This window comes from Gorilla gorilla, chromosome 6, assembly GCF_029281585.2.
Source record: "Gorilla gorilla gorilla isolate KB3781 chromosome 6, NHGRI_mGorGor1-v2.1_pri, whole genome shotgun sequence".
NCBI classification, from domain to species: domain Eukaryota; kingdom Metazoa; phylum Chordata; class Mammalia; order Primates; family Hominidae; genus Gorilla; species Gorilla gorilla.
In genome coordinates, this window is record NC_073230.2 from 47,623,140 (window position 1) to 47,646,368 (window position 23,229).

Sequence of the window (23,229 nt, forward strand, 5' to 3'; positions counted from 1 at the left end):
ATAAAACTCTACAATTACACTTAATACCCACTTACCCACTTGGCCAAACTCTAAACATGCACAAAAGAGCTTCCCTCCTCCCCCACTTCCCCTTGATAAAGACCTGAAAACAGAAGAGTTTTACCACCCAGGTAGTATCTGCTTGGGAAGGGAGAGAGGTCAGGGCTGGGGCAGAAGGGGGCAGGGGAGTCTGTTTATTTTGCAGTTAGCAAAGGGCCTTGGGATCCTCTTGGAAATTTTGGTTTGAGAGGTGGTAAAATGTCTGATTGTGACAACTGTAAGGTTAGATTCGTCACCACCACAGACATAAATGAGCACAGACATAAATGAGCACACAGACATTTTGGTGGCTGCAGAGAAACTGATTAACAGCATCAAATCTGAAATCTGGCTCTGAAAATCCTTCTCACACTGACAATTATGTAAAGAGTGACTCATAACATAGTCGTTTCTTAAAATGATACATGTTAGCACAAGCATAGGCCACATAACCACATTTCAGTTAATGACAGACCACATATACAACGGTGGTCTCAAAAGATTATAACGGAGCTGCCCTATACAGGTGTACCATTTCTTATCTTCTATACAATAATTTTACTGTACTTTTTCTATGTTTAGCTATGTTGAGATACACAAATACTTGCTATTGTGTTACAGTTGCCTAAGGTATTCAGTATAATAACATGCTGTGCAGGTTTGTTGCCCAGGAGCAATAGGCTATAGCATAGAGCATAGGTGTGAGGTAGGCTCTGCCATCTAGGTTTGTGTAATTCCACTCTATGATGTTCACGCAATGATAAAATTGCTTAGTGATGCATTTCTCTGAAGTATCCCTGTCGTTAACTGACACATGACTGTACTTAAGACAAAGAAAATGTGTCTGAGGCACTGGTATTCTTCCTAGGAATAGAGAAGGAACTCACCTATTTCAATTGTTCAGACTTTTACGGCATCTCAGATTTGCTCCAGGAAAAGTGACATTCAGAATGATTGGGACAAAAAGAATTTCCAGTGGTGATTTCAGAAAGAATAGTTGGTAGGAGCTTAAATGACACTCAACAATGAGTGAGAAGCTCCAAATTTATTTATTTATTTTTACTGTTTTTATTTATTTTAGTTTAAATATTCTGAACTAAAAATTGAAATGAGATAAAAATTCTCATTAACCAAGAAGTTTTACCTGAGAAGTATTCCATCCGTCCATCCATCCTTCCACTCAACCATCCGTCTATCTGTCCAGCCTGTGTTCTTCCCTCCCTCCTTTCTTTTTTTCCTTCCTTCCTTCCACACATATTTACTGAGCGCCAAGTGTGTGACTAGGAAAGCTACGGCCAAGACTCTGGTCTCACTGGGCTTACATTTTCGGGAAGAAACGACAACGGATTATAAACATATTAATACTTTATATAGTGATAAATTCAGTCAATATATTAAAGTAAGATGTTAAGTTGGAAAATTATAAATGGATGCACTATTTTAAATCGAGTGCTCAGGAAAGACCCTTAGAGAAGGGAATGTTTGAACTTAAATGTGAATCTTTCCTATATAAACATAATAGTTTGAAACTATATGCATTTGCAATATTCATGCATTGTATTAGACATAAAAATAAATTTGGACCGTTCACAATTCATTTATAGTTTTGTTTTTTATGCCTCCATTCAAAATATGTGAGCATTTTAACTTGGTAGTTTCTTACGTATAATTTTGCAGCAAGTAAGTGAAGAGTTTCCAATGACACAAAGTTTTGGTAAATATTAAAAATGTTGAAATAACATATCTCACAGCATCTGGGAGTGTGCTACTATAATCTGGCTAATTCAGATTATAAAGAAGTGTCATTTAAAATAGAGGGTACTACATAAAGAAGGAATGGTAGGTTGATTTTTAAAAAGGTGTCTTTGCACTGATAAGTACTTGGTAGAATTTTAGGTGATCACCAGTGTCATTTCAAGCTATTTAGCCTGTCATATACTTAACTTCCCACCATTTATAATCTATCACCAAGTTTTGTTCATTCATTTGTTCATGCTCCTTCTGAAAAATCTTTCCATTTCTACTGCTTCTGCCCTATTTTGATTCTTTAATCTCTCTTCCTACAACTATTTCACTAGCCTCTTAAATGACACCCCTATTGCCCACTCCAGTTCATCTTCCACTTGTAACCAGAGTTGACTTTCTGAGTTTAATAAAGATCTGATCAGGCTCTTCCTTTACTAACGAAATGCCTGGCTCCCTGTCATTGTCATCTTCATGACAAAACCCAAACGCCTGGGAATGCCATCAAATGCTTTTCCCTACCCAACACCAGGATGCCTTTCCAGCCTCTTTCTCTCTTCTGAGGCCACACGAAACTGACATCTGCTGTGAACGCTGGGCCCTCCATCTAGAATTCCCCACTCCTCTTCTCTGCCAGTCAATTATTCTCATTCATTTTTCCAAAGTTCCTTGTACCTCATTATTACAATACAATGTAATAAGCACTATAATAGAGGTATGCACAGCGTTGGTCACATTGTATTTTAATTTGACCAATTATATATCTGACTTTGCCTTTGAATGGGGGCTAGATCCTGATGATAGAGCCATGATACCTGGGTTCCTATTCCTACCTGGTCCTCGACTATCTCTGTGGCTTTGTTTATGTCTGCACCTCATTTTCCTCATCTGTAAAAGTAGGATAACTCAGTATGTGAGTTATAATGTTGTAATAATAACATTATATCTGGGTTATAATGTTGTTAGACAGTGCCTGGTATATTTAGCATGTTCTCAATGGATCCTTCATTATTTAGCTTAATTATTAAATTCTGTATCCCTAAAGATAGAAAATCAGGATACAATAAATATGAAAAGGATAAAAAAGTAGCATATGAGTGCCTCATCAATATGCAAATGACATCATCATAATCAAAGAATGAAGATATGAAATGTGGAATAGGCTGGGCACGTTGGCTCATGCCTGTAATCCCAGCACTTTGGGAGGCCAAGGAGGGTGGATCACCTGAGGTCAGGAGTTTGAGACCAGCCTGTCCAACATGGTGAAACCCCGTCTCTACTAAAAATACAAAAATTAGCTGGGCGTGGTGGCATGTGCCTGTAATCCCAGCTACTTGGGAGGCTGAGGCAGGAGACTCGCTTGAACCAGGAGGTGGAGGTTGCAGTGAGCCAAGATTGCACTCAGCCTGGGGGACAAGAGCGAAATTCCATCTCAAAAAAAAAAAAAGAAAAGAAAAGAAAAAAGAAATTTGGAATAGTATTCCAAGACTTCTGTCATCAAAGACACAACAGACACACACTGTTCTGTAAATTATAAGATTTCTGGTGGATGGGTTGAATGTCCTGAAATGTAGAGGCTCTTGTGGTAATTTTCCATTCCCTGCTCTCCTGTCCTCCACTAATTTCCCATCTTTTTCTGTCCTGCTCTGTGACTTAGGGACTGGCCACTGTGGGTTGCAGTATCTGGAGAGCCTCTGTCCTCTGGTTTATGGTTGGGTTTGGCCATTGGGACTGGAGGGTGGAAGAAGAGTGTTGATTGAGAGTGTTATTTCCCTGCTTTGCCCTGCTGTGGCCAGGTCTCGCAGGGGCTGTGTCCTTGAGTGACCACAGTGTCCATGGGTGGTCCCTTATAGGCTCCAGCTTTGAAAGAGCTCTTCTGACTCTATCTCCTCTCTCTCCTTGGCCTGAATATTATCACTGCTGACTTTGACATGGTCCTTTCAGTTTGGAAGTCAGTCGTACAAATAAGTAATGAAACAACAATTGCAGAAAGTCTCTTTAGGCCAAAGGCAACAAAACAAAACAAAAATCAAAAATCCTGACCAAAAGCAAAAAACAAAAAAAAACCAAAACCCACAGTTTTTTTTTCCAGCTTACTTAATGTGTGTAACACAGAATTTTCACTATATTTATTCATATTCGTATGTCTCAACACTGCACGAGAAAGAAAGGAAGTGGGTGGAATCATGATGCCCTGCTAGGGCTTTTGATTAAGCTGGCTCTATTCCAATGGATACAAAGCCCACACACAGGGAGCAGGAAGCCCAGAATGTCAAGTACCCACTCTCAAAGGGGAGCTTTCAGAGGAAGGACACAGTGTCAGGGGTTTCTCCATTGATGTCTTTGGGCAGTGCCTTGCCTGGAAGTGGCCGCTGCAGGACCACGTGCAGTGTGAGAAGAAGGAGGAGGCCTTCCTTCAGTAACAAGCAGCATTCACGCGTCATGGAGAGCAGAGTCCCAGAGTGCAAAGCTCTTAAGGGACATGTGCATTTATCACTGACTTTGCAAGGGCTTTAAAACCACAGATAATACAGAAAAGTGTGAAATTTGAGCAATTAATTGCACATGGCAGGAGGGAGCACTTTATTAATCTTAACCCTGGTAGAAGGAAGAGACTGGTATGACTTGTGGAATAATACTCATTTATGCACCCAGTGGTCGGGGAGATGTTCTGAACACCTGAAAGTGCCAGGTGTTGTGCTAGAGTGAAACAAGACAAAAGTGTCTCTGCTCCAATAGAGCTTATTTTTTAGAGGGATCTCAGAAAATGTGTAAGAGGATGGGACGCAGAAGAAGGTCAGCGAAGGATAAAGAAGCAGAATAACAACAACAAAAAAAGAGAAAATTGACCACTGCAAAGATGCTGCCTCCAGCCACAGCTGAGTACCGTGTCAATCCTGAGTGATGTTTAATCCTTTGAAGCCTTATAATGGATTTTTGCTAGGCATTAAAAAAATATAATCATGTAAGAGCAGCTGTGTTGAAACATTCATATAAACTCTACTCAGTGCATTTGGTTTCTCAGTTATTCCTCCATAGCAAACCAATTGGTATTAAATGTGTGTATGTTAAGTGGTAATAATTCTTCCAGTTAAAGGAAAACTCTAGTCCTTTCACTATTTCACTAGCCTACAAGCAACTGACTTTTAAATTCATCTAATTTTCATTAATGATTATGATAACATATAAAATTACGCTCAGCAGTACAAAATAGATCCATTTAGCTCATCAGCGTTTTATACATTTATAAATTTTATAAAATATGAATACCAATTTCACAGCATTTTCTGATAATGCCTCACTAGAGAATAAAATTTCTATTTTTGGAAAAAACCAACAACAACTTTTGAAGCTGACCTGGTTTGCCATGTTTATTTCGGGTCTGTGGTTATGCTTATCTCTGATTCCAGAGTGAAGGGAGGTGGGCAGGGTGTGGGTGTCCATTAAGGCACCTCTGCCCTTCCTGCAGGCCAAATCCTGCCCTGGCTTGTCCTGTGTCAAGGGACAATGTCCTGCTTTACAAAGTCAAGGCTGTGCCCATAGAAAGCCTTGTAATCTTTTGGTTTCTCCGTTTCCTTATGAGTGATGCACAGGCTCTGATGATTGTCATCCTCTTCACAGCCTCCATGAATCTCCTGATGAACTCCCTCAGAAGGTGGAAGGAGCACCTGACACCGACCCGAGATCAGCAGCAGCCATGCCCATGCTGTGGGCAGTTAAGAGGCAGCCAGTGGTACCAGTCGTGAGCGATCAGATTTGAGGACTCAGGATTCTGGTTTCCTGAGTGTCATGGACCTGCCGGCTGCAGGAATGACAGCGACAGGTCTTCAGGCAGGTGCCACAGCACCCACACACTGCCAGCATTTTGTGCAAAATACCCAAAGCCACATCACCAGATCTGGGCTCTCCTAGCTTCCTTTTGCTAAAATGCTGGCCAAAGAGCTTAACGAGCCACTCGGGCACAAGATAGGTGAAACCTGCATGTTTTGTTTGTTAAACTATTTGCCACATGGAACAAGAAAATAACAAAAAATAAACAAAAGGAATAACTGCAGCATCATGGTTTTGTTAAGATGTCCCAAAGCTGATCAGGGCTTCCTGTTAAAATCTAAATGAGACTCTTCCTAGGTGGCTTACGTTCAGTCAGCTGTGGCTCTGTGCAAAGAAAACCAGTTTCCCTTGCTCAGAAATTTGGAGCCACTGATAAGAGAAGAAAAGTGTGATTCCACATGGAGGGCCATGATACAATCTGATCTCTGACCCCGTGGAGGTGAAGGGGCTTGTTCTGCATGCCACGCTGAGGACTCTCGGGACTGAGGCATTCAGAGTTGCAGCTTTAAATCAGAAGGGAGTTCCCTGCCCATTTCATCACAAGTCAGCAGCATCCAAAGAGTGGCATTGAAGAAAATCTCATCACCGTGGGCTCAGTTTAGATTGCTAGTCGGCTCAGAAAGCTACCTGCAATTGCATTTCCAGGATGCATCACAAATACTCTCCACATGAGTGAGAACATCAGTGGATGAAACTCAGCATGCTTAGTGCGGGGCCAAGTCCTCTAACAAAGGACACAGCAGTTAACCTGCATTTTGAGGACAGGCACTGTCAAGCCCTCATCAGGGATCCATCCAGAGAACTTTGGTAATTCTTGCAAAATCCCTGTATCACACAATTTCCTTCCTTAATGTGATAAAGTGTAACGGACACATCTATAAAGCTTCTTCAGTCCTGCAATGCATAGATGAGCAGAAGGCCACAAAGCCAGGTTGGTTGCAGGGATGGGGCAGCAGGCAAGGCATGGTCACCGTGGAAAGCGACGGAGGCCACTTTTAACAGGTAGTCCAGCCAAGTGTGGGTCACAGTATCTTCTGTGCTTCCCATCAGGCCTTCACCTGTGGCCTTATTTTGTGGCTGCACTGAAGCATGCTTGACACCAAGGTTTTCTTCAAACGTCAGCTTCCATTCATCCCACCGTGGTACTTGTCCCTGTTGTCCTATGCCACCGTCTCCTCTTTTTGAAAGATTCACAGACTCCACTCCCCACTCCCTGACCCCCTAACTTGGACAGAGTGCGATATTTTTCCCTTGTGATTGAATACAATTCTCAGGCTTATCTATGTATCTCAGGCAAACATATGCCCACATATGTACATGTGCGCATAAGTGAGCATTTAAGCTATTGTATTGTAATTGTTGGTTGGCTCATGTGTTCCTCACACTAGTCTCTTTGAGGCATGAGACCTTGCTCATTTTATGTTTGTATCCTCCCAGCACATACTATGTGCTTAATTTATAATTGTTAAATTAGCGAAGGTATTCCTGACGCTACCCAGCATAGTCTTATACGGTAAGATATTTGATGAATCAACAGCAATCTGTTGATTGCTGATTCCAATTCATGATCTCTAAGACACCATCTTAAATTTCATTCTCACAAACTAAGAGCTAGTTGAGGGATTGTATTAGGTATAATCTGTGTATGTGTATATTCCTGTGTTACAGGTCATAGCACTCTCTACCATCAGAATGGAGCCTGCCTGAATGTGAGCTCAGAGAGAGGAAGATTCCATTCTTGGGCCCGTCCACGGAGACTTGTCTGCTCTGCTCCATCATCCACTTATTCACAAGTTCTGGGGCAACAAAGGGCACGTTTTGTTTCATCTTGTGCCAAACCCTTGATGTGCACTCACTCACTCTACCTCATCTCAAGAACTTCAGGGCTGGGAGTGCATTTGGAGAGAAGGCATGTGCAATATCTGGAAGCCTTAGCACAGGTGGGTTATACTGATGCTCTATAGCCAAACTATAGGAACTTGGGTTCTAAGGCCAGCAGGCCCAGGTGTCACCCCAATGGCTCCCTTCAACAGCAGCATAAATAAGTCATGTCAGAAGAGCTCACATTAGCCATCTCCAGGACTCATTTCCCTCTCAACAGCAGGAGCTCCTGCAGTCAGAACAGCGGTAATTTTCAAATCAGGCATGTGGTGATGCAGCAGGAAAGTGCCTGCATCCCAGGTGTCCCAGCAGCTTTCTGGAGACCTCTAATACCCACATCTGCACCACAAAACTGCACAGCATTGACTGATACCAATCTTCTTATACATATCGGTAAGTGGTAATAGAATGCCTCAACAGCAGACCACCCAGGAACCAAAGACATACTGGATTTTCAAGTCAGAAGAATGCTTAGAGATCATCTGACCCAATAGCCGTATTTTACAGTAAGATGCGGAAGCCAGTGTCCACAGGGCTAAAGCCACTGGTCCACGGTGAAAGAATTTCAAACCCATAAATACCTCCAAGAAGCCTCCACTGGGACCCTATGATTTTAGTAAAATTATCAACATTCATGACCTATGTCTACTGATCTTAGCGTCTTCTCAGTAGGCAATTATTCTTTCTCACATCAATTTGCAGTTGCTATATTATCAGCATCCTTGGTAAATCCATCTTGTGTTCTGGGTGAAGACTAACAGATTCTTCCTTCTTGGGCTCTGTCATTCACTCTCATCCCTCATAACATCTGGCCACTGCTGTAAACACAGTGGCCTTTGAGAAATGCTGCTGAATTCTGACTAAGAAAGAGGAGAACTTTCAAATACAAGAAAGTGAACATTATGGAGCTTACCACTCAAGATGGTTTTCTACAAATGCGGACATGGGGCTGATCTGCACCGTGTAAGTATCATTTGCCGAGTACTCAAAGAGTCCATAATAAGGGTTGAAGAGCTCCTGAGACAGAAGGAAGAAGAACTCCCGCGAGGGGCCACTGTAGTCCAGGCTGCAAAGAAAGCAGAGGTCCAGGAAGCTCATTCTGTGCCCGGAGGTGGGGGGACCTGTTTGCACCCAGATTCTAGTGTGCCCTTTCAGAGTTGGGTGCTGGGGAAAGCAGAGAGCAGCCTCTGCTCTTTGGAGTGAATGCCAATGGAAGCATCAATTTGCTGTAGAAAATGAGGATGCAGTAATTGGTTTGGAGATGTTTCTTAACCAGATGTCCATGAATAAACTCTTACGGCAGCTTTCCTTAGTGTTTTCTTTTGATCATCTAACACCTCTGAGCTAAAACACACAGCTGGCCCATTGAATACAAGGCCTTTGTTGTGGGACACATAAAAGAATTTCCTGCAACAGTGAATGTGTGCATGCATGTGTGTGTGTGTATGTGTATGTGGGTGGACTGAAAAGGCTTCCAAGTTCATTTTGATACGCCTTCCTACATGGGCTTGCCCTTCATGGTTGAGGTGGTTTCCCATGAAATCACTGAAATGATATGAAAAGTTTGGCATGAAGTTGTATACATGCACTTTAAGAGAAAGAGTTTTTTAAATTAGATACTCAGAAGGGTACACCACCTAAAAAGGAAAGATTCAGTGCCCTGGGACTGTATTGTTGGCATATCCTCTTGTGCATGTCAATAATCTAAGGTTTTTGAAGATCATGGCATTTTTTAAAGCTTGGCAATACCTGAAAAGAAGGACCTCCTGGGAGAATGTGATCAGAATCCCATTGGGGTGAAGGCTGACAGCTACTGTGCTCCTTCTTGAGAAAAATCACCCCTGACCCTGAGGCTCTGGCCCACCCTTGCTTAGGTGTCTGCATAAAACTCCTGGTGCCTCACCCCTCCTCTCCAACAAAGGTGACGTAGAGCTTGTTTCGCTGGAGCTCTTTCCGCGAATAGGCCATCACCTGATTGAAGGTTCCCTCCAACAAATGATCCCGGCGAATAATGAGCCTGAGAAGGAGAAGGGGTGGTGAGCAGTGGCCCTGAAGTCAGGATGCTGGACAGGGTTCTAAGTGAGTTGTGAGTCCAGGTTTAGGTTCTCACTCCCCAGCCTCTCCAGCGAGAGAGGAAAGAGCAGGACCCAGGTTCCGTCAGTTCATCGAGGGATTATCTGAACACGCTTTTCAAAACATCAGGAGCACAAGGAAAATGTGTACACTTCTCGTGCATTCCATCATATGGAACTACTTTTAAGATAATTCATTTTGATCAACTCATAGGATATTGCTTAAGATTCCTGAGTTTGGGTTCAGCTTTTTGAGATGAAAATAATAAACCCAGAAGGGAAAATATAAACAACATTTTACTTAGACTTCAATTACAAAGTTACCAAGAATTGAAATTTGACCAATGAGTTAAATTTTTTTCCCAAGAATAAGTGAAGGAAAATATGAGATTTTTTATTTAGTTCAAGATTCCTTGTTTTCTGGAAAGGTCTACCCTGTGATTTTCGACATGCCTTTGTCTAAAATCTTCTGTTCTTTCTCATTCTCTTTCCCTCTCTTACCTTCTCTTCCTGCTTCCCTTCCAATTTCTTAATGTCCTTTCCTCTTTCCTTCCAGCTTCCCAACTTCCTTCTTCCCCCGCTTCAGACCATAACCACTACCACACCAGAATAGCCAATCTCAAAAACAATATTACAAGGGTGTAGGGGAGAAAGGGATTGAAAAATCTACTGTCTGAATTCAGTGCCAAGCACTGGAGCACTCACTTAATTTTCCCCGGACCCTGACCAAATCCTTTGGCTTCCAGTTTTCTGTAGAAATTGCGGAGCTTGGCCTCAAAGTCTCTCCGGTAGGGGGAAGGGGCTCTTGCACTGGCTCTCTGTAAACCTGCAGAGAGAAGCACACAGAGGTCATCACTTTCTTTCTTCTTCTTCTTCTTTTTTTTCTTTTTTGAGAAGGAGTCTCGCTCTGTTGCCCAGGCTGGAGTGCAGTGGTGTGCTCTCGGCTTACCGCAACCTCCACCTCCTGGGTTCAAGCGATTCTCCTACTTCAGCCTCCCGAGTAGCTGGGATCATAGGTGTGTGCCACCATACCTGGCTGATTTTTTTTTGTATTTTTAGTACAGATGGGGTTTCACCGTGTTGACCAGGCTGGTCTCAAACTCCTGACTTCAGGTGATTCACCCGCCTTGGCCTCCCAAAGTGCTGGGATTACAGGCGTGCACTACCACGCCCAGATAATTTTTGTTAATTTTTGTATTTTTAGTAGAGATGAGCTTTCACTACATTGGCCAGGCTGGTCTGGAACTCCTGACCTCAAGTGATCCGCCTGCCTAGGCCTCCCAAAGTGCTGGGATTACAGGCATGAGGTCATCACTTTCTGTGGAAGAACAAATACTCAAAGTGACAGTGGAGCAAGAGCTCAACAGAGGCACATTCTGGCATCTCCATATTTTTCTTCTCCAACAAGCCCTTCATTTCCATCCCTCTCTCAGTGACTTTTATAATAAATAGAAATAATATACTATAGTATAAAAATAATATACTACATTCATTTATGAGTTCTAATGAGAATAAATATTTATGTCTTCCTCTCTAATTCTTTCAAGTTGTATTTCTCTTAAAAGGACATGGATGAGCATTTTTCTTAGCTTTAATTGTACTTGCATAATCTAAAATAATTAACATAAGCTGAACCAGACTAAACTTTTCTTGTAAGTTGCTACAAGAAGTGATTGAAACTATAATGAGGTAAGTAGGACTTTAGTACATGTGTCCATCATGTTCCTGTATTGTTATTGATGCTCAAATAAACATACCTGTACACAAAGGCTCAGCGCATTTAGGAGTTTATATTAGATTAGAGTTTATATTAGATGACCTTGCATCATAAGAGTAAAGTTTACAATAATAATAATTCACTAACTCTACATAGAGGAGAACTTTTGTCTCATTTAGAGTGCTTTGTAAATACTTTACTATATATACCTTTTAATTTAAAAAAGGATGGAAAATTAACATTCTTACCCAAGTTTTAAAGGTGGTCAGAATCAAGGCTTGCCCATTCAATAACCATTTATTAGTTACTTACTATATTCCAGGTACTAAGCTTACAATTTAGAGAAGACTGATGCTGGTAAACTCTCAGAAATGAGTATATAATACAAGTTACAATGATTGCTATCCATGAAGGAAAGAAAACCAGTTCTTTGAGATCACAGAATCTGCTGGCTAAGTCTGGGAAGGCTTCTCTGGGGACAATCTAAAGAATAAATAGGCACAAATTACATTGCATGGGTCAAGAAAAGCTTTGCTTTAACTAAGAGAGGAGATGAGCTGGGAGAAGAAGAGCATTCCAGGTGGAAGATCAGCATGTGCACAGGTCCTGTGGCAGAATGGAAAGCGGTACTCCAGTTTGTCTGGAGCACAGAGTCCAAGGACCAAAGTGGTACAAAAACAAGGCCTGAGAGGTGGGCAGGAGCTGCATGAAACAGGACAAGGTACATTGTTAAGCAATTTTGTTTTATGCTAAGTGTAGTAGGAAGCCCTTGCATAGTGGCTGGCATGATGTCACTTGAATCATAAAAACATTCATCTTCCTGCAGAAAAGAACAAAACCCCAGAGGACCAAGGGGGATTTAAAGAGCTCAAATGGGACTAGGCTGGCGTCAGTGGAGATGAAGTGAAGTGGGCAGAGAGGAGATATATTTAAGAAGCAATGAATTGGATACAGGTAGTGAAGGAGAGGTGGGTTTCAGATTTTGTAACTGAACACCCTGCGGTGACATTCACTGAGACGGGGAGGAGTAGAAAAAGAACACATTTGTGGGGGAAGAGCATGAACTTGGTCTTTGATGATAGTCCCTTTGTCTGGAGAGATACACAGTTTGAGTGGAGAAAAAAGCCTGGGTTTGAGACTTAAGGATGATAGAAGGGGAGGATGAGGCTGCGGGAATGGCCAGGGAAGTAGATGAGATGTCTGGAGTGGTGTCCCAGAAGGAAACTGAAGAGGGGATGTTGGGGGACAGCAGTTGGTCATGTTACATGCTGCCGGAGATTAGGAAGGCTGAGAACTGCCCGCTGGATTGGGTGGCCAGAGTTCATGGCGAGCTTAGCGAGGACACCTCCTTTCGTGACCTCCAGAGATGACAGAGAAGATGTGTGCAGGTTTGCTAGCCTTGTGGGCAGGCCTTTGAAGAAGTTTCTGCTGGATGGCTTCAACTTCTCAGTGAGGTAAAACAGGATGTCATTTGCTAGGAGAGAGGAGGGGTGCTGAGGGTTGGAGGCTTTAGGGGAAATGTTTGAAATAATAGTAGAGGAGATTGAAAAAATGTGCTAGAATTTTCCTTTGGGTGTTCAAGGTTCATGTGAGATGAGAGATGACTAATTTAGAATTAATAATCTGCCTTGTGAGGTGAATTTACCCAAGAGTGCCTGATTGCAGAAGTGGGGGAAGCAGACAGGAAGGTTCATCTAGGGGTGAAGCTCTGCCAGAGGGTACAAACAAATCGGAGAGGGCCAGGGGAGTTCAGGGCATTGGCAAGGGTGCTATTGAAATGATGAACCGCAGAATCTACGCTGCATCAGGGAAAGACGTTAGAAAGGAAAGGAGAAAAGTCCGTGAACCAGAGGCCTTGATGAGGCCAAAGGGTGGTAGTAGGAAGGGTAGTGGATCAAGCACATTGGAAGAGAAGAGGAGGTTTGAATTAGCGATTGTGGAGATGATCACAAGGTCAGGAATGTGATTTTGGGAGTAAGTGGTTGAGGCAGGGGAGGAGAAAGTCATTGCAGACAAAGTCTAGAGACTGGGAAGCCAGGGAACGGAATGAGGGTCCCTGTCGATGTTGAAGTCATCCAGGAGGACGGAAGGACCTGCTTGGGAAGGAGAGGAAGACTACAAGGCAGGGGCCACAGGCCTTGAGAATGAGAAAAAGGTTGGTAGATGACAGTAACTGGGAGAAAGGGAGGGGAGGGATATGGCTGAGTGATAAAAGAAGGAAGCGTTGGGGCCCCGCCTACCTGGGCCCCAAACACCTGGGCCTGAGGGAACCAACGGCCACCACTTGAAAAGAAGTGGTCTTGGTGGAATACCAGGTTTTGGGATGTACACAGAACTAGAATACAGGTCTGTAAGTGCAAGTATAATTTTCTGTCCAGCACATTTCAGTATATTTTATTAATTATGATTTTCACTACCGCTGGTACTATCACCTGTCCCCATGATGACTGCTGTGCATTTTTCAAATAATTTATGCTTTACAGAGTACTTTGGCATAAACTTCATGATTCACCATCTCTGTAGCAGCTGGGTAGATTTCATACCGGTCTAAGAGAATGGGGATTGTAAAGTTTAAAATCAACGTATTTGGATTACATATTCTAGGACCCTGTGGTCAATGCTAGAGAATAAAGAAGTACTTTGACAAAATGAATTGGATGATTACTTAGATTCACGGCATCAGTCATATCTCTATCAGGAAAGTTTATTCCTTTTAGAATATCCAAATAATTCTCATATAGGAAATAACTCTTCATTTACTCTTATTTTTCTATTTGCAATATGATATCTCTCCCATATAATGATGTTAACATCATAGTCTAGTATCAAAGTCTGTAGACCAAAGCATAGGCACATTATCAGGCTGGGACAATCTCTACAACATGGCAGACCATCATGCAGTCCTACAGCTTCTCCAAACTTTTCCCCCCAAACCCCTTACTTTTGTCTTCGCTCCCCAAAAGTAGGTCATCCTATGAGTGCTAAAAGTGTGTGACTGTACTGATGTCAGCTCCAGCAAAGCTCCTGGTCTTTTTAGGCAATGGGATTTAATTATGTTGTGCGTCAGAGGTAGCAAGCATTGCACATTTCCTTAACAATGCTGTTGGTACACTTGTTTGGAGGAAGTGACAACAGGGAGATACTACCTTGAAAACATATTTTAACGACTAGCACAACTACCTCTAAGAGAGACTTCTGAATGCTACAACTTGGAGGAACCAGACTAAAAGATACTCTAGTCTGGAGACCTACGGCAGTACTGAATAATACTAACTGAGTGCGACATCCCTTCTCAGAGACAAAGCTTATTACCAAGTTCTGTTTCTCTTGGGAATTTTACCACTGGCTTCAAAAACCAAGCTCCAACCCTGGCCCTAGAGCTTGTGAGATAGGATGTTCCTACATGTTTCAAACTGATCTCTTTTACTTTAAATGAAACCTACAACAATGTGATAATGCAAGTCAAATACGAATGGAAAAATTCTCCAATATCTGGATCCAGTCTGGAGGTATGGATTTGACCTAAGCTCTTTATCTTGATGAATCCAGAAAATACCTTTTTTTCATTGTTTGTTTTTTGAGACAGGGTCTTGCTCTGTTGCCTAGTGCTTGGAGTGCAGTGGCACAATCTCGGTTCACTGCAACCTCTGTCTCCTGGGTTCAAGAGATCCCGCCTTAGCCTCCTGAATAGCTGATACTAAAGGCGTGCACCACCACACCTGGCTAATTAAAAAAATTTTTTTTTGGTAGAGATGAGGTCTCACTATATGGCCCAGGCTGGTCTCGAACTCTTGGGCTCAAGTGATCCGCCCACCTCAGCTTCCCAAAGTGCTGGGATTACGCGGGTTAGCCATTGTGTCCGGCGAAAATATCTTTTATTCACTAAACAGTTCAACATATGTATTCCCTCACTTGGAATGGAAAATACCTGCAAAGAATTTTTGTACCACAAGTTCATTTTCATACATAAAGAAAACAGGAGGAATAATTTTGAAATGTGTAAGAAAATTCTTTGGAATCTTTGTGGATATATAACAATGGTTCCTAGTAGCTGTATCACCAAAAGTGGTGTGCAATCGATTCAGAGTCACAAGGCAGAATGTTTCAGAAAGGGCTCTTCCCTTTGAAATGCTCGGAGAGTGACTTTGGAATGCAATAATTTAGAGCAGGGACAGTAACCTTTTTCTGCAAAGGACCAGAGAGTAAATATTTGAGGCTTTGCAGACCATGTGGTTTCTGTTGCTATTACTCAAGTCTGGTGTGAAAGCTAGCATAGAACAGGCATGGCTGGGGTCCAATTACACTTTATTTATGGACACTGCAATTTAAATTTCATATAGTTTTCACATGTCATAAAATACTGTCTTAATTTTTTTTCTTTTCTTTCTTTCTTTCTTTCTTTTTTTTTTTTTCAGATAGGGACTCTCTTTGTTGTATGGGCAGGAGGGCAGTGGTGAAATCATAGCTCACTGCAGCCTCAACCTGCTGGGCTCAAGGAACCCTCCTGCTTCAGCCTCCCTAGTAGCTGGGACTACAGGCACATGCTACCTCACTTGGCTTAGTTTTAATTTTTTTGTAGAGAAGGGGAGCTCGCTATGTTGCCCAGGCTGGTCTTGAACTCCTGGACTCACGTGATCCTTCTGGCTTGGCCTCCCAAAGCCCTGGGATTATAAGCATGAGCCACCTGCCCAGCAAAACATTTTTTTCCCAACCATTTCAAACTGTAAACCCCATTCTAGCTTGGGGGGCATTACAAAAAACAGGCAGCCATTTGTCAAAACCTGATAGAGTGCGTTTTCAATTAGGGAATTGGGAAGGCTGAGAGAAAGAACACACACATACAGTTGCCTTTCATTCACCTTCACTGAAGGAAACACACGTGGCCACTTAACAGGAGCTATTAGGCCAGATTCCTGTTACCTGGGGAGTTCTGAGGTGAAGAACAGGGTGAACAGCGGGGAGAGAAGCTATACCCAGGGTGGAAGGCAGCCTGCAGGGGGACGTAGGACATAATCTCTTCTTCAAAGAGACTGCATATGAAAAAAAAAAAAAAAGAAAGAAAAGGAAAAGTCAGTTTTACATCCCTGAGAAAGTGTTCACGAATTGGGGTAGCAGCACTTACACTTCTCACAAAGCAACAAAAGCAATTAGATTTAAATGTAGTACAGAAAGATAGGTACATGCTGCTTGCAAATTCTCAGTGTTGTTTTAAACCTTGATTAATCCTACAACAAAGTCTCCATCAAGTACTTTACGCAGCTCTTGCTAGCTCAATTGCAAATCTAAGGACTGTGATGGACACAGGTACAAGGGTGGGGTCCCACTTGCGTTGCAGTTACTAGAATCCTCTAGAACAAGCGGTGAGTTTTTCAGTCTAGGCCATTTTCAGGGTGGCCGTGATGGAGGAGAGCTGCCCAGGGAAGCTTTTCCAGAAGGATTTCAGGCCTAGCCCCTTACCTCAGCAAAATGACCAGATCCGCATCACAGGACAACTTCTCAAGCCCGTGATTACCCTCAGTCCGAATGTAATGGATTTTCTCCCTGAATCATGTGAGAAAGAAGAGGAAAATTAGACGCCAACACATAAACTCAGAAATACATTTTCTTCTGATCTCTTATTTCCTCTTCCAATACTGCTGAATAGCAATGTCCTAACGTCCTGTGTATTTTGCAGAATTCTAAGTTTGTATCACAGGCTCTCAGGATGCTCTATGAGGGATGGCTTTTCTACAGACTTGCACAGGTACAGAAGCTGAGGAACACAGCAAAGTTAGGTCCTCAGGTAGCTAAGACAGTCAGCAGTGGAGCTGGGTAAGAGATTGCTCCTGAAAGACTGTTCTGGGGCGGGGCACAGTGGCTCACCCTTGTAATCCCAGCACTTTGGGAGGCTGAGGCGGGCGGATCACGAGGTCAGGAGTTCAAGACCAGCCTGAGGAATATGGTGAAACCTTGTCTCTACTAACAATACAAAAATTAGCCAGGTGTGGAGTTGCCTGCCTGTAATCCCAGCTATTCAGGATGCTGAGGCAGGAGAATCGCTTGAACCGGGAGGCGGAAGTTGCAGTGAACTGAGATCGTGCCACTGCACTCCAGCCTGGGTGACAGAGGAAGACTTCATCTCAAAAAAAAAAAAAAAAAAAAAAAAAAAAAAAAAGACTGTTCTTGGCTCATGTCGTGTTGGAAGCCATGGGAGGAAAGAGTGAGTTGCGGGGTGAGTGTCTCTTGAGAAATCTTGTGCCTGATGGAAAATTTATGATGCCACATTGGGCACAGAGGGGGCCCGGCCCCAAGAACCAAGAACAGTCTCCCAGGTCAGTCAAGGCACAGGCATCAATTTTGTCTCTGTCAGCTACAACTCGTCTATTCTGATCCTTTTAGACAACCTCCAACTCCTACTCGGCAAATTATTTCAAGTAAGTCTATGGATAAGTAGGATTTTTTTGGATCAAATTAACTTTTTAATTTGCTTCCCTGATGTTATTCAAATATTACAAACACCATATCCAAGAATCTTTCTATTGTATGCATGCTTCAAAGGAGTTAATATTTTTTGCCTTTTTTGAAGAGATGCAGCAGAAATAGGGAAAATTAAGGATCTGTTTTTTTTAATCTTTAACTTTTTTCTTGTTTAATTTTTACACTTCGAGGTAATTTTAGAGTCATGTGTAATTATAAGAAATAAACAGACAGATCCTGTATACCCCTCACTCAGTTTCTCCCAGTGGTAAAAGATGGATGATTTTCTTTTCTTTTGTTTTCTTTCTTTCTTTCTTTTTTTTTTTGAGACAGAGTCTTGCTCTGTTGCCCAGGCTGGAGGGCAGTGGTAAAATCTCAGCTCACTGCAACCTCTGCCTCCTGCGTTCAAATGATTCTTGTGCCTCAGCCTCCTGAGTAGCTGGGATTATAGGCGTGTGCTACCACATTCAGCTAGGTTTTTGTATTTTCTTTAAAAAAATTTTTATTTTTTTGAGACAGGGTCTCACTCTGTTGCTCACTCTGCAGTGCAGTGACCTGATCACAGCTCACTGAAGCCCCAACCTCCCAAGGCTCCAGTGATCCTCCTGCCTCAGTCCCCCCATGTAGCTGGGACTACAAACGCACACCACCAGGCTTGGCTAATTTTTGTATTTTTAGTAGAGACAGGGTTTCACCATGTTGCGCAGGCTGGTCTTGAACTCCTGGGCTCAAGAGATTCGCCTGCCTCAGCCTCCCAAAATGCTGGGATTACAGGCTTTAGCCACTGAGACTGGCCCAAAAGATGAATGAAAAAAAAAATCTATTTTCCAAAATACTGCAGGTACAACTTTTTCCTCCCTTTGATTATATTAATATAAATCCAAATCTTCATCATAACTTAGAGATTTTCAGGCAAAAAATATAATCAATTTGACCTTTTGGTATGGAGATCTTTTTTTTTAAGGGAAGGGAAGATTTTGAGTCTCTACAAAGATAGACAGAATGGGATTAAACAGGGAAATGCACTCTGATCCAACTTCAGTGCGGGCGAAGCACCATTGCAGGAAATGGCATCACCAGAACCTGGGGGGTGTTCACAGTGGCTTCTTTGACTGGGTTGAAAAAGGGAGCAGCAGTGTCCACATGTCATTTAGCAGGGAACATGTGAAAGCCCAGCAAAGAGAACAGAACATCCCCATCTCTCTCATCACCTTCTTCTCCCTCTGCCTATGTCCTTAACCCCAGCCCTGGGCTTTCTCCTCCAAATCCTGACACCACCTCACAGCCCCGTTATTTGGAAGATGCTCTTGAATCTTCTCTAATTTAATGATTTTGGCCTTATGAATGACCTCAAATCTATATGCTCTCCCAATGATAATGTACCTTGGGCACATAATGTATCCTTCTGCCCCAAGGGATCAACATCTGGTTAAGCCACTGGCCTCCCTCCCTGGGGAAAAAAGAAGCCCAGAGAGGGCCATCTCCACTAGGGCAGCAAAGTGCAGTCCCCAGTTTAGAAAGTGCCACCCAGCACAGTGGTTCTATCGTGGCACCACCATATGGACCACATCCAGGTGTCTGAATGCTAAGCACGATTTTCTGAGAGTTTTGGTGGCTCTCCACCAGACATTATATCCTCTGTCATGTCTGGCAACATTTCATGCATAGCCAGTGGTGTGAGGGACCTCCAGATGCCCCTGGGACTCCATCCCAAAGTGCACTGAGAACTGAGGAAGACATCTAAGGGCAAGAATGCCAGCTGTCTCTCCTACATATATCCCTTGACCATCGGGAGAACTCCAGAGCACACTTTCCCTAGAGTTCAGGACAGGACAGGCGACTGCCTCCTTGACATCTTGACATTTGAAGCCGCTTGTGGCTTCAAAGACCTCAAAACTCAATATCCAAAATAAAATCCTTGACATTCTTCCTCTCCTCAAGCCAGTTCCTCCTCCACTCTTTCCCATCTCAGTAAATGATGCCATTATCCATTGACCTGCACAAGCCCCACACTTGGCTGTCATTCTTAATTACTCTTTTCTCCTCACCCACCATGTTCAAGCTGTCATCAGCTCCTGTTGTTTTTGCATCCGCAGTATCACCCCAAACTGCTCCCTTCTCTTCATCCATATTTTCCCATTATCCACACGACCATCATCACGGATGAATATAATAGTCTCCTGCATAGCCCCTGTTCCATCTTATGCCCCTCCCCAGCCTATCTTTTCCCCACAGAGCTGCCCAAACATTGCATCTGTGTTTTTAACGACCACAGTTGCAATCATATTTCATTGGTGGTCATGAAAAACAGATGAAATATGATTGCATCTGTGGTCACTAAAAACACAGATGCAATCATATTTCTTTCCAGCTGAAAACTTCTCAATCACTTCTCAAATAGAATTGCAATTCAAATAAAATGTTTCCGGTTGGTGGTAGGGCCTCCCTCTCCAACTTCACCATGGTAGGTCTCACCTACCCTCCCAATCTACTCCTGGGCCACACTAGCTTTCTTTCATTTTTCACCTACATCTAAGCTTTTCCTGCCTCAGGGCCATTGCATACTCTCTCCCTGATCTCTACTTTGCATCTCAAGGGACAATGCCTTCTCATCCTTCAGGTTTCAGCTTAAGCATCACCTACTTGGAAAAGCCTTCCCTGTGTTCTGTTTAGGATGTAAGTCCTCTTCCTCTGCACCAGCATATTATCCACTATTGCTGAATTCTAATCATGTTCTTCATGGCACTTAACATATTATGCAGCTGTATATGGCTTATAAAAACAAACCCCAAGCTTGTCTATTATCTGTCTCCCTCAGTAGATTGTAAATTCATTGAGAATTTACAGGTCTGTTTTGCTTGCTACTGCATACATAGCCCTGGGACAATCCTGATTCAGATGAGTGACACAATCAAAGCACTAGTTGAAGGACCACCTCCATGCCCCTTGAAGATAACAGATGCCATTAACCTCTGGGTTTTCTGGCTCCATCCCCTTCTCTACATGTGGCTTCCTGCTTTTCACCGCAAGTCACTGCTGTCAACCGGACAGTTTTCTACATACTCAAACCCAGCAACTGGCTTTGCAGACCCAAGACAGAGACTCCATGACTCCCTGAGAATAGCAATGGCTGAACAGGGGTCACCATCTGCTCTTGGGGACCACAGAGGAAGCCATGAGTTCTTCTGGGTGGGGTCCTGAGGAGAGTGGTATTCTCTTCAACTCCTGAACCTTCAAAGTGGATCTGACTCACCCTGACATGGCACTCAGGGGCAGGTGGACGCCTCATCATGGAAAGCAGGGCCTGGCTTCCTGCATCTCTTAAGCTTGACCTCCTGAAGAACAAGTTCTTGCTCTTTGCTTTCTGCTGTTTTAGTTCTATCGTCACATAGTCCAGTTTCTGATAGTCATTGTGAGCCTTCTGTTTTTGATGAAATATTTGGGTTCTCAACCTGGGTCCACAGTTTCTTTAGGGTCCATTAACTATTTGAAATTATATTCAAAGGTTTATATTTATATGTGGAGGAGAGTCCATAAGTGCTTCCATCAGCATCTCAAAGGAGTCCATAACCTTAAAATAGGTTATTAGTTTCCATACTAGATAATTTCCAAGTTTTTTTTCCAATTCCAATGTGGCCTGATTTCAAGTTCCCCCAGCTCTGCAAAATCATAATTGTACAATCCCATATTGCAACAAAACATTTAAAGTTTCTTGGATTGTTGTAATGTGATATATAATAGGGATGAAAACAGTCTACTGCCTTTTGGAAATACATTCCACTCACTTATATAGGGAATTACTTAAAAAAAAAACCTTTTCTAATGATTAAAATGAGACTTTTGTGTCTTTGGTGAGTTGAAATTCTTCCACAAAGCAAGCAGTGAACTCACTACTTAATGGTAGAATCAGTAACGTAAAGAATGTTCAAGAACAACCATGCGTCAAAAACCCTTAAGATAATACAACATCCCTGGAAATCCCTTGAAAATTCCCTTGGGTTGTTAGGTGAGTCAAAGAGCAGCCCATGAATGAATGACTCAGGTAGCTGAATATGACTCTGCCTTCTGCAGCAGTGCAGTAATGAAACCAGGGGAGAGAATTCTCAAGAGTTGAACATAAATGAAAGTGGCCATTCATCACGCTAAAGATCACTTGTTCATGCTAAAGATCTTTCATTCACTCTAAAAGTAATTGGTGTTTCCTATTTTCAAAGTAGAGGACCAGGTTGTAAGGGGCAGAGTGGGCACAAAGACAAGGAAGAGAAAGGCCTTGCTCTAAAGAGCTTAGAGTGCTGTAGGGAGACACAAGTAAATGACAGAATACGAGAGATCTAAAAATATCTTCGAGGCACAAAAAGCATACTATCAAAGCAAGACAAAAGAAATACTAGGAAACCATCATTCTCAGCAAACTAACATAAGAACAGAAAACCAAACACTACATGTTCTCACTCATAAGTGGGAACTGAACAACGAGAACACATGGACACAGGGAGCGGAACATCACACACCGGGGCCTGTTGGGGAATGGGGGCTAGGGGAGGGATAGCATTAGGAGAAATACCTAATGTAGATGACGGGTTGATGGGTGCAGCAAACCACCATGGTGCATGTATACCTGTGTAACAATCTTGCACTTTCTGCACATTTATCCCAGAACTTAGAAGTATAATAAAAAAAATTAAAAACAAACAAACAAAAAAACAAATGCCATGGTAACATCAGGAAGTTCCCACCCCCTCAAAGAAAAAGAAATACTAAAGCTTGCCTAGATCACTGAATTTTTGCTTTTGATCTGAGTCTTTAAAATGGGATGAGATGTCCTTAACAGGGAAGTCATTCCCGGAAAGACAAACGCAGGAGAGCAGCCTGTGTGGTGGAGGTGGAATACCCTGGAAGGAAAAGCTTAGTGCAGGATGGAGAGTTAGGTTAGGGCCAGACTTTGAGACCATGGGCATTGTGCTTAGAAATCTTGACTTTAGGCTGGGTGAGGTGGCTAACACCTGTAAGCCCAGTACTTTGGGAGGCTGAGATGGGTGGATCCCTTGAGGTCAGGAGTTTGAGACCAGCCTGACCAACATGGTGAAACTCCACCTCTAATAAATGTACAAAAATTAGCAAAATTTTGCTGGGTGTGGTGGCACATGCCTGTAGTCCCAGTTACTCGTGAGGTTGAGGCTCAGGAATTGCTTGAACCTGGGAGGCAGATGTTGCAGTGAGCTGAGATTGTACCATCTCACTTCAGCCCAGGCAACAGAGCAAGACTCTGTCTCAAAAAAAAAAAAAAAATCTTGACTTTATTTCATATGTGATGGAAACCATGAAAGCTTTTTTGAAGGGTAGGGAGGTCATGATTTAATCTATGCTTTACGTAGGTAACTCTGGTTATGATAGGGTGATAGGGAATATTTTAGGAGAAACCCCTGTATGGTCCAGAAGAGAGATGATGAGCACCTAAACTTGAACCATGGCAGGGAGAAGAGAAAATGA

General features: G+C 42.7%; 1 protein-coding gene across 8 annotated transcripts in view; it reads right to left on the reverse strand.

Moving 5' to 3' along the window:
• The window catches only part of HECW1 (HECT, C2 and WW domain containing E3 ubiquitin protein ligase 1), a 449,170-nt gene that overhangs the window by 47,504 nt on the left and 378,437 nt on the right, over positions 1 to 23,229 (reverse strand). For all 8 annotated transcript variants that reach the window (XM_031013201.3, XM_063708510.1, XM_063708508.1 and 5 more), the window contains 5 exons: positions 16,741 to 16,824; positions 16,204 to 16,313; positions 10,272 to 10,392; positions 9,398 to 9,511; positions 8,408 to 8,560 (listed from right to left, as the gene is read on the reverse strand). In XM_031013201.3, coding sequence (XP_030869061.1) covers positions 8,408 to 8,560; positions 9,398 to 9,511; positions 10,272 to 10,392; positions 16,204 to 16,313; positions 16,741 to 16,824 — 582 coding nt within the window. The remainder of the gene's footprint in view (positions 1 to 8,407; positions 8,561 to 9,397; positions 9,512 to 10,271; positions 10,393 to 16,203; positions 16,314 to 16,740; positions 16,825 to 23,229) is intronic.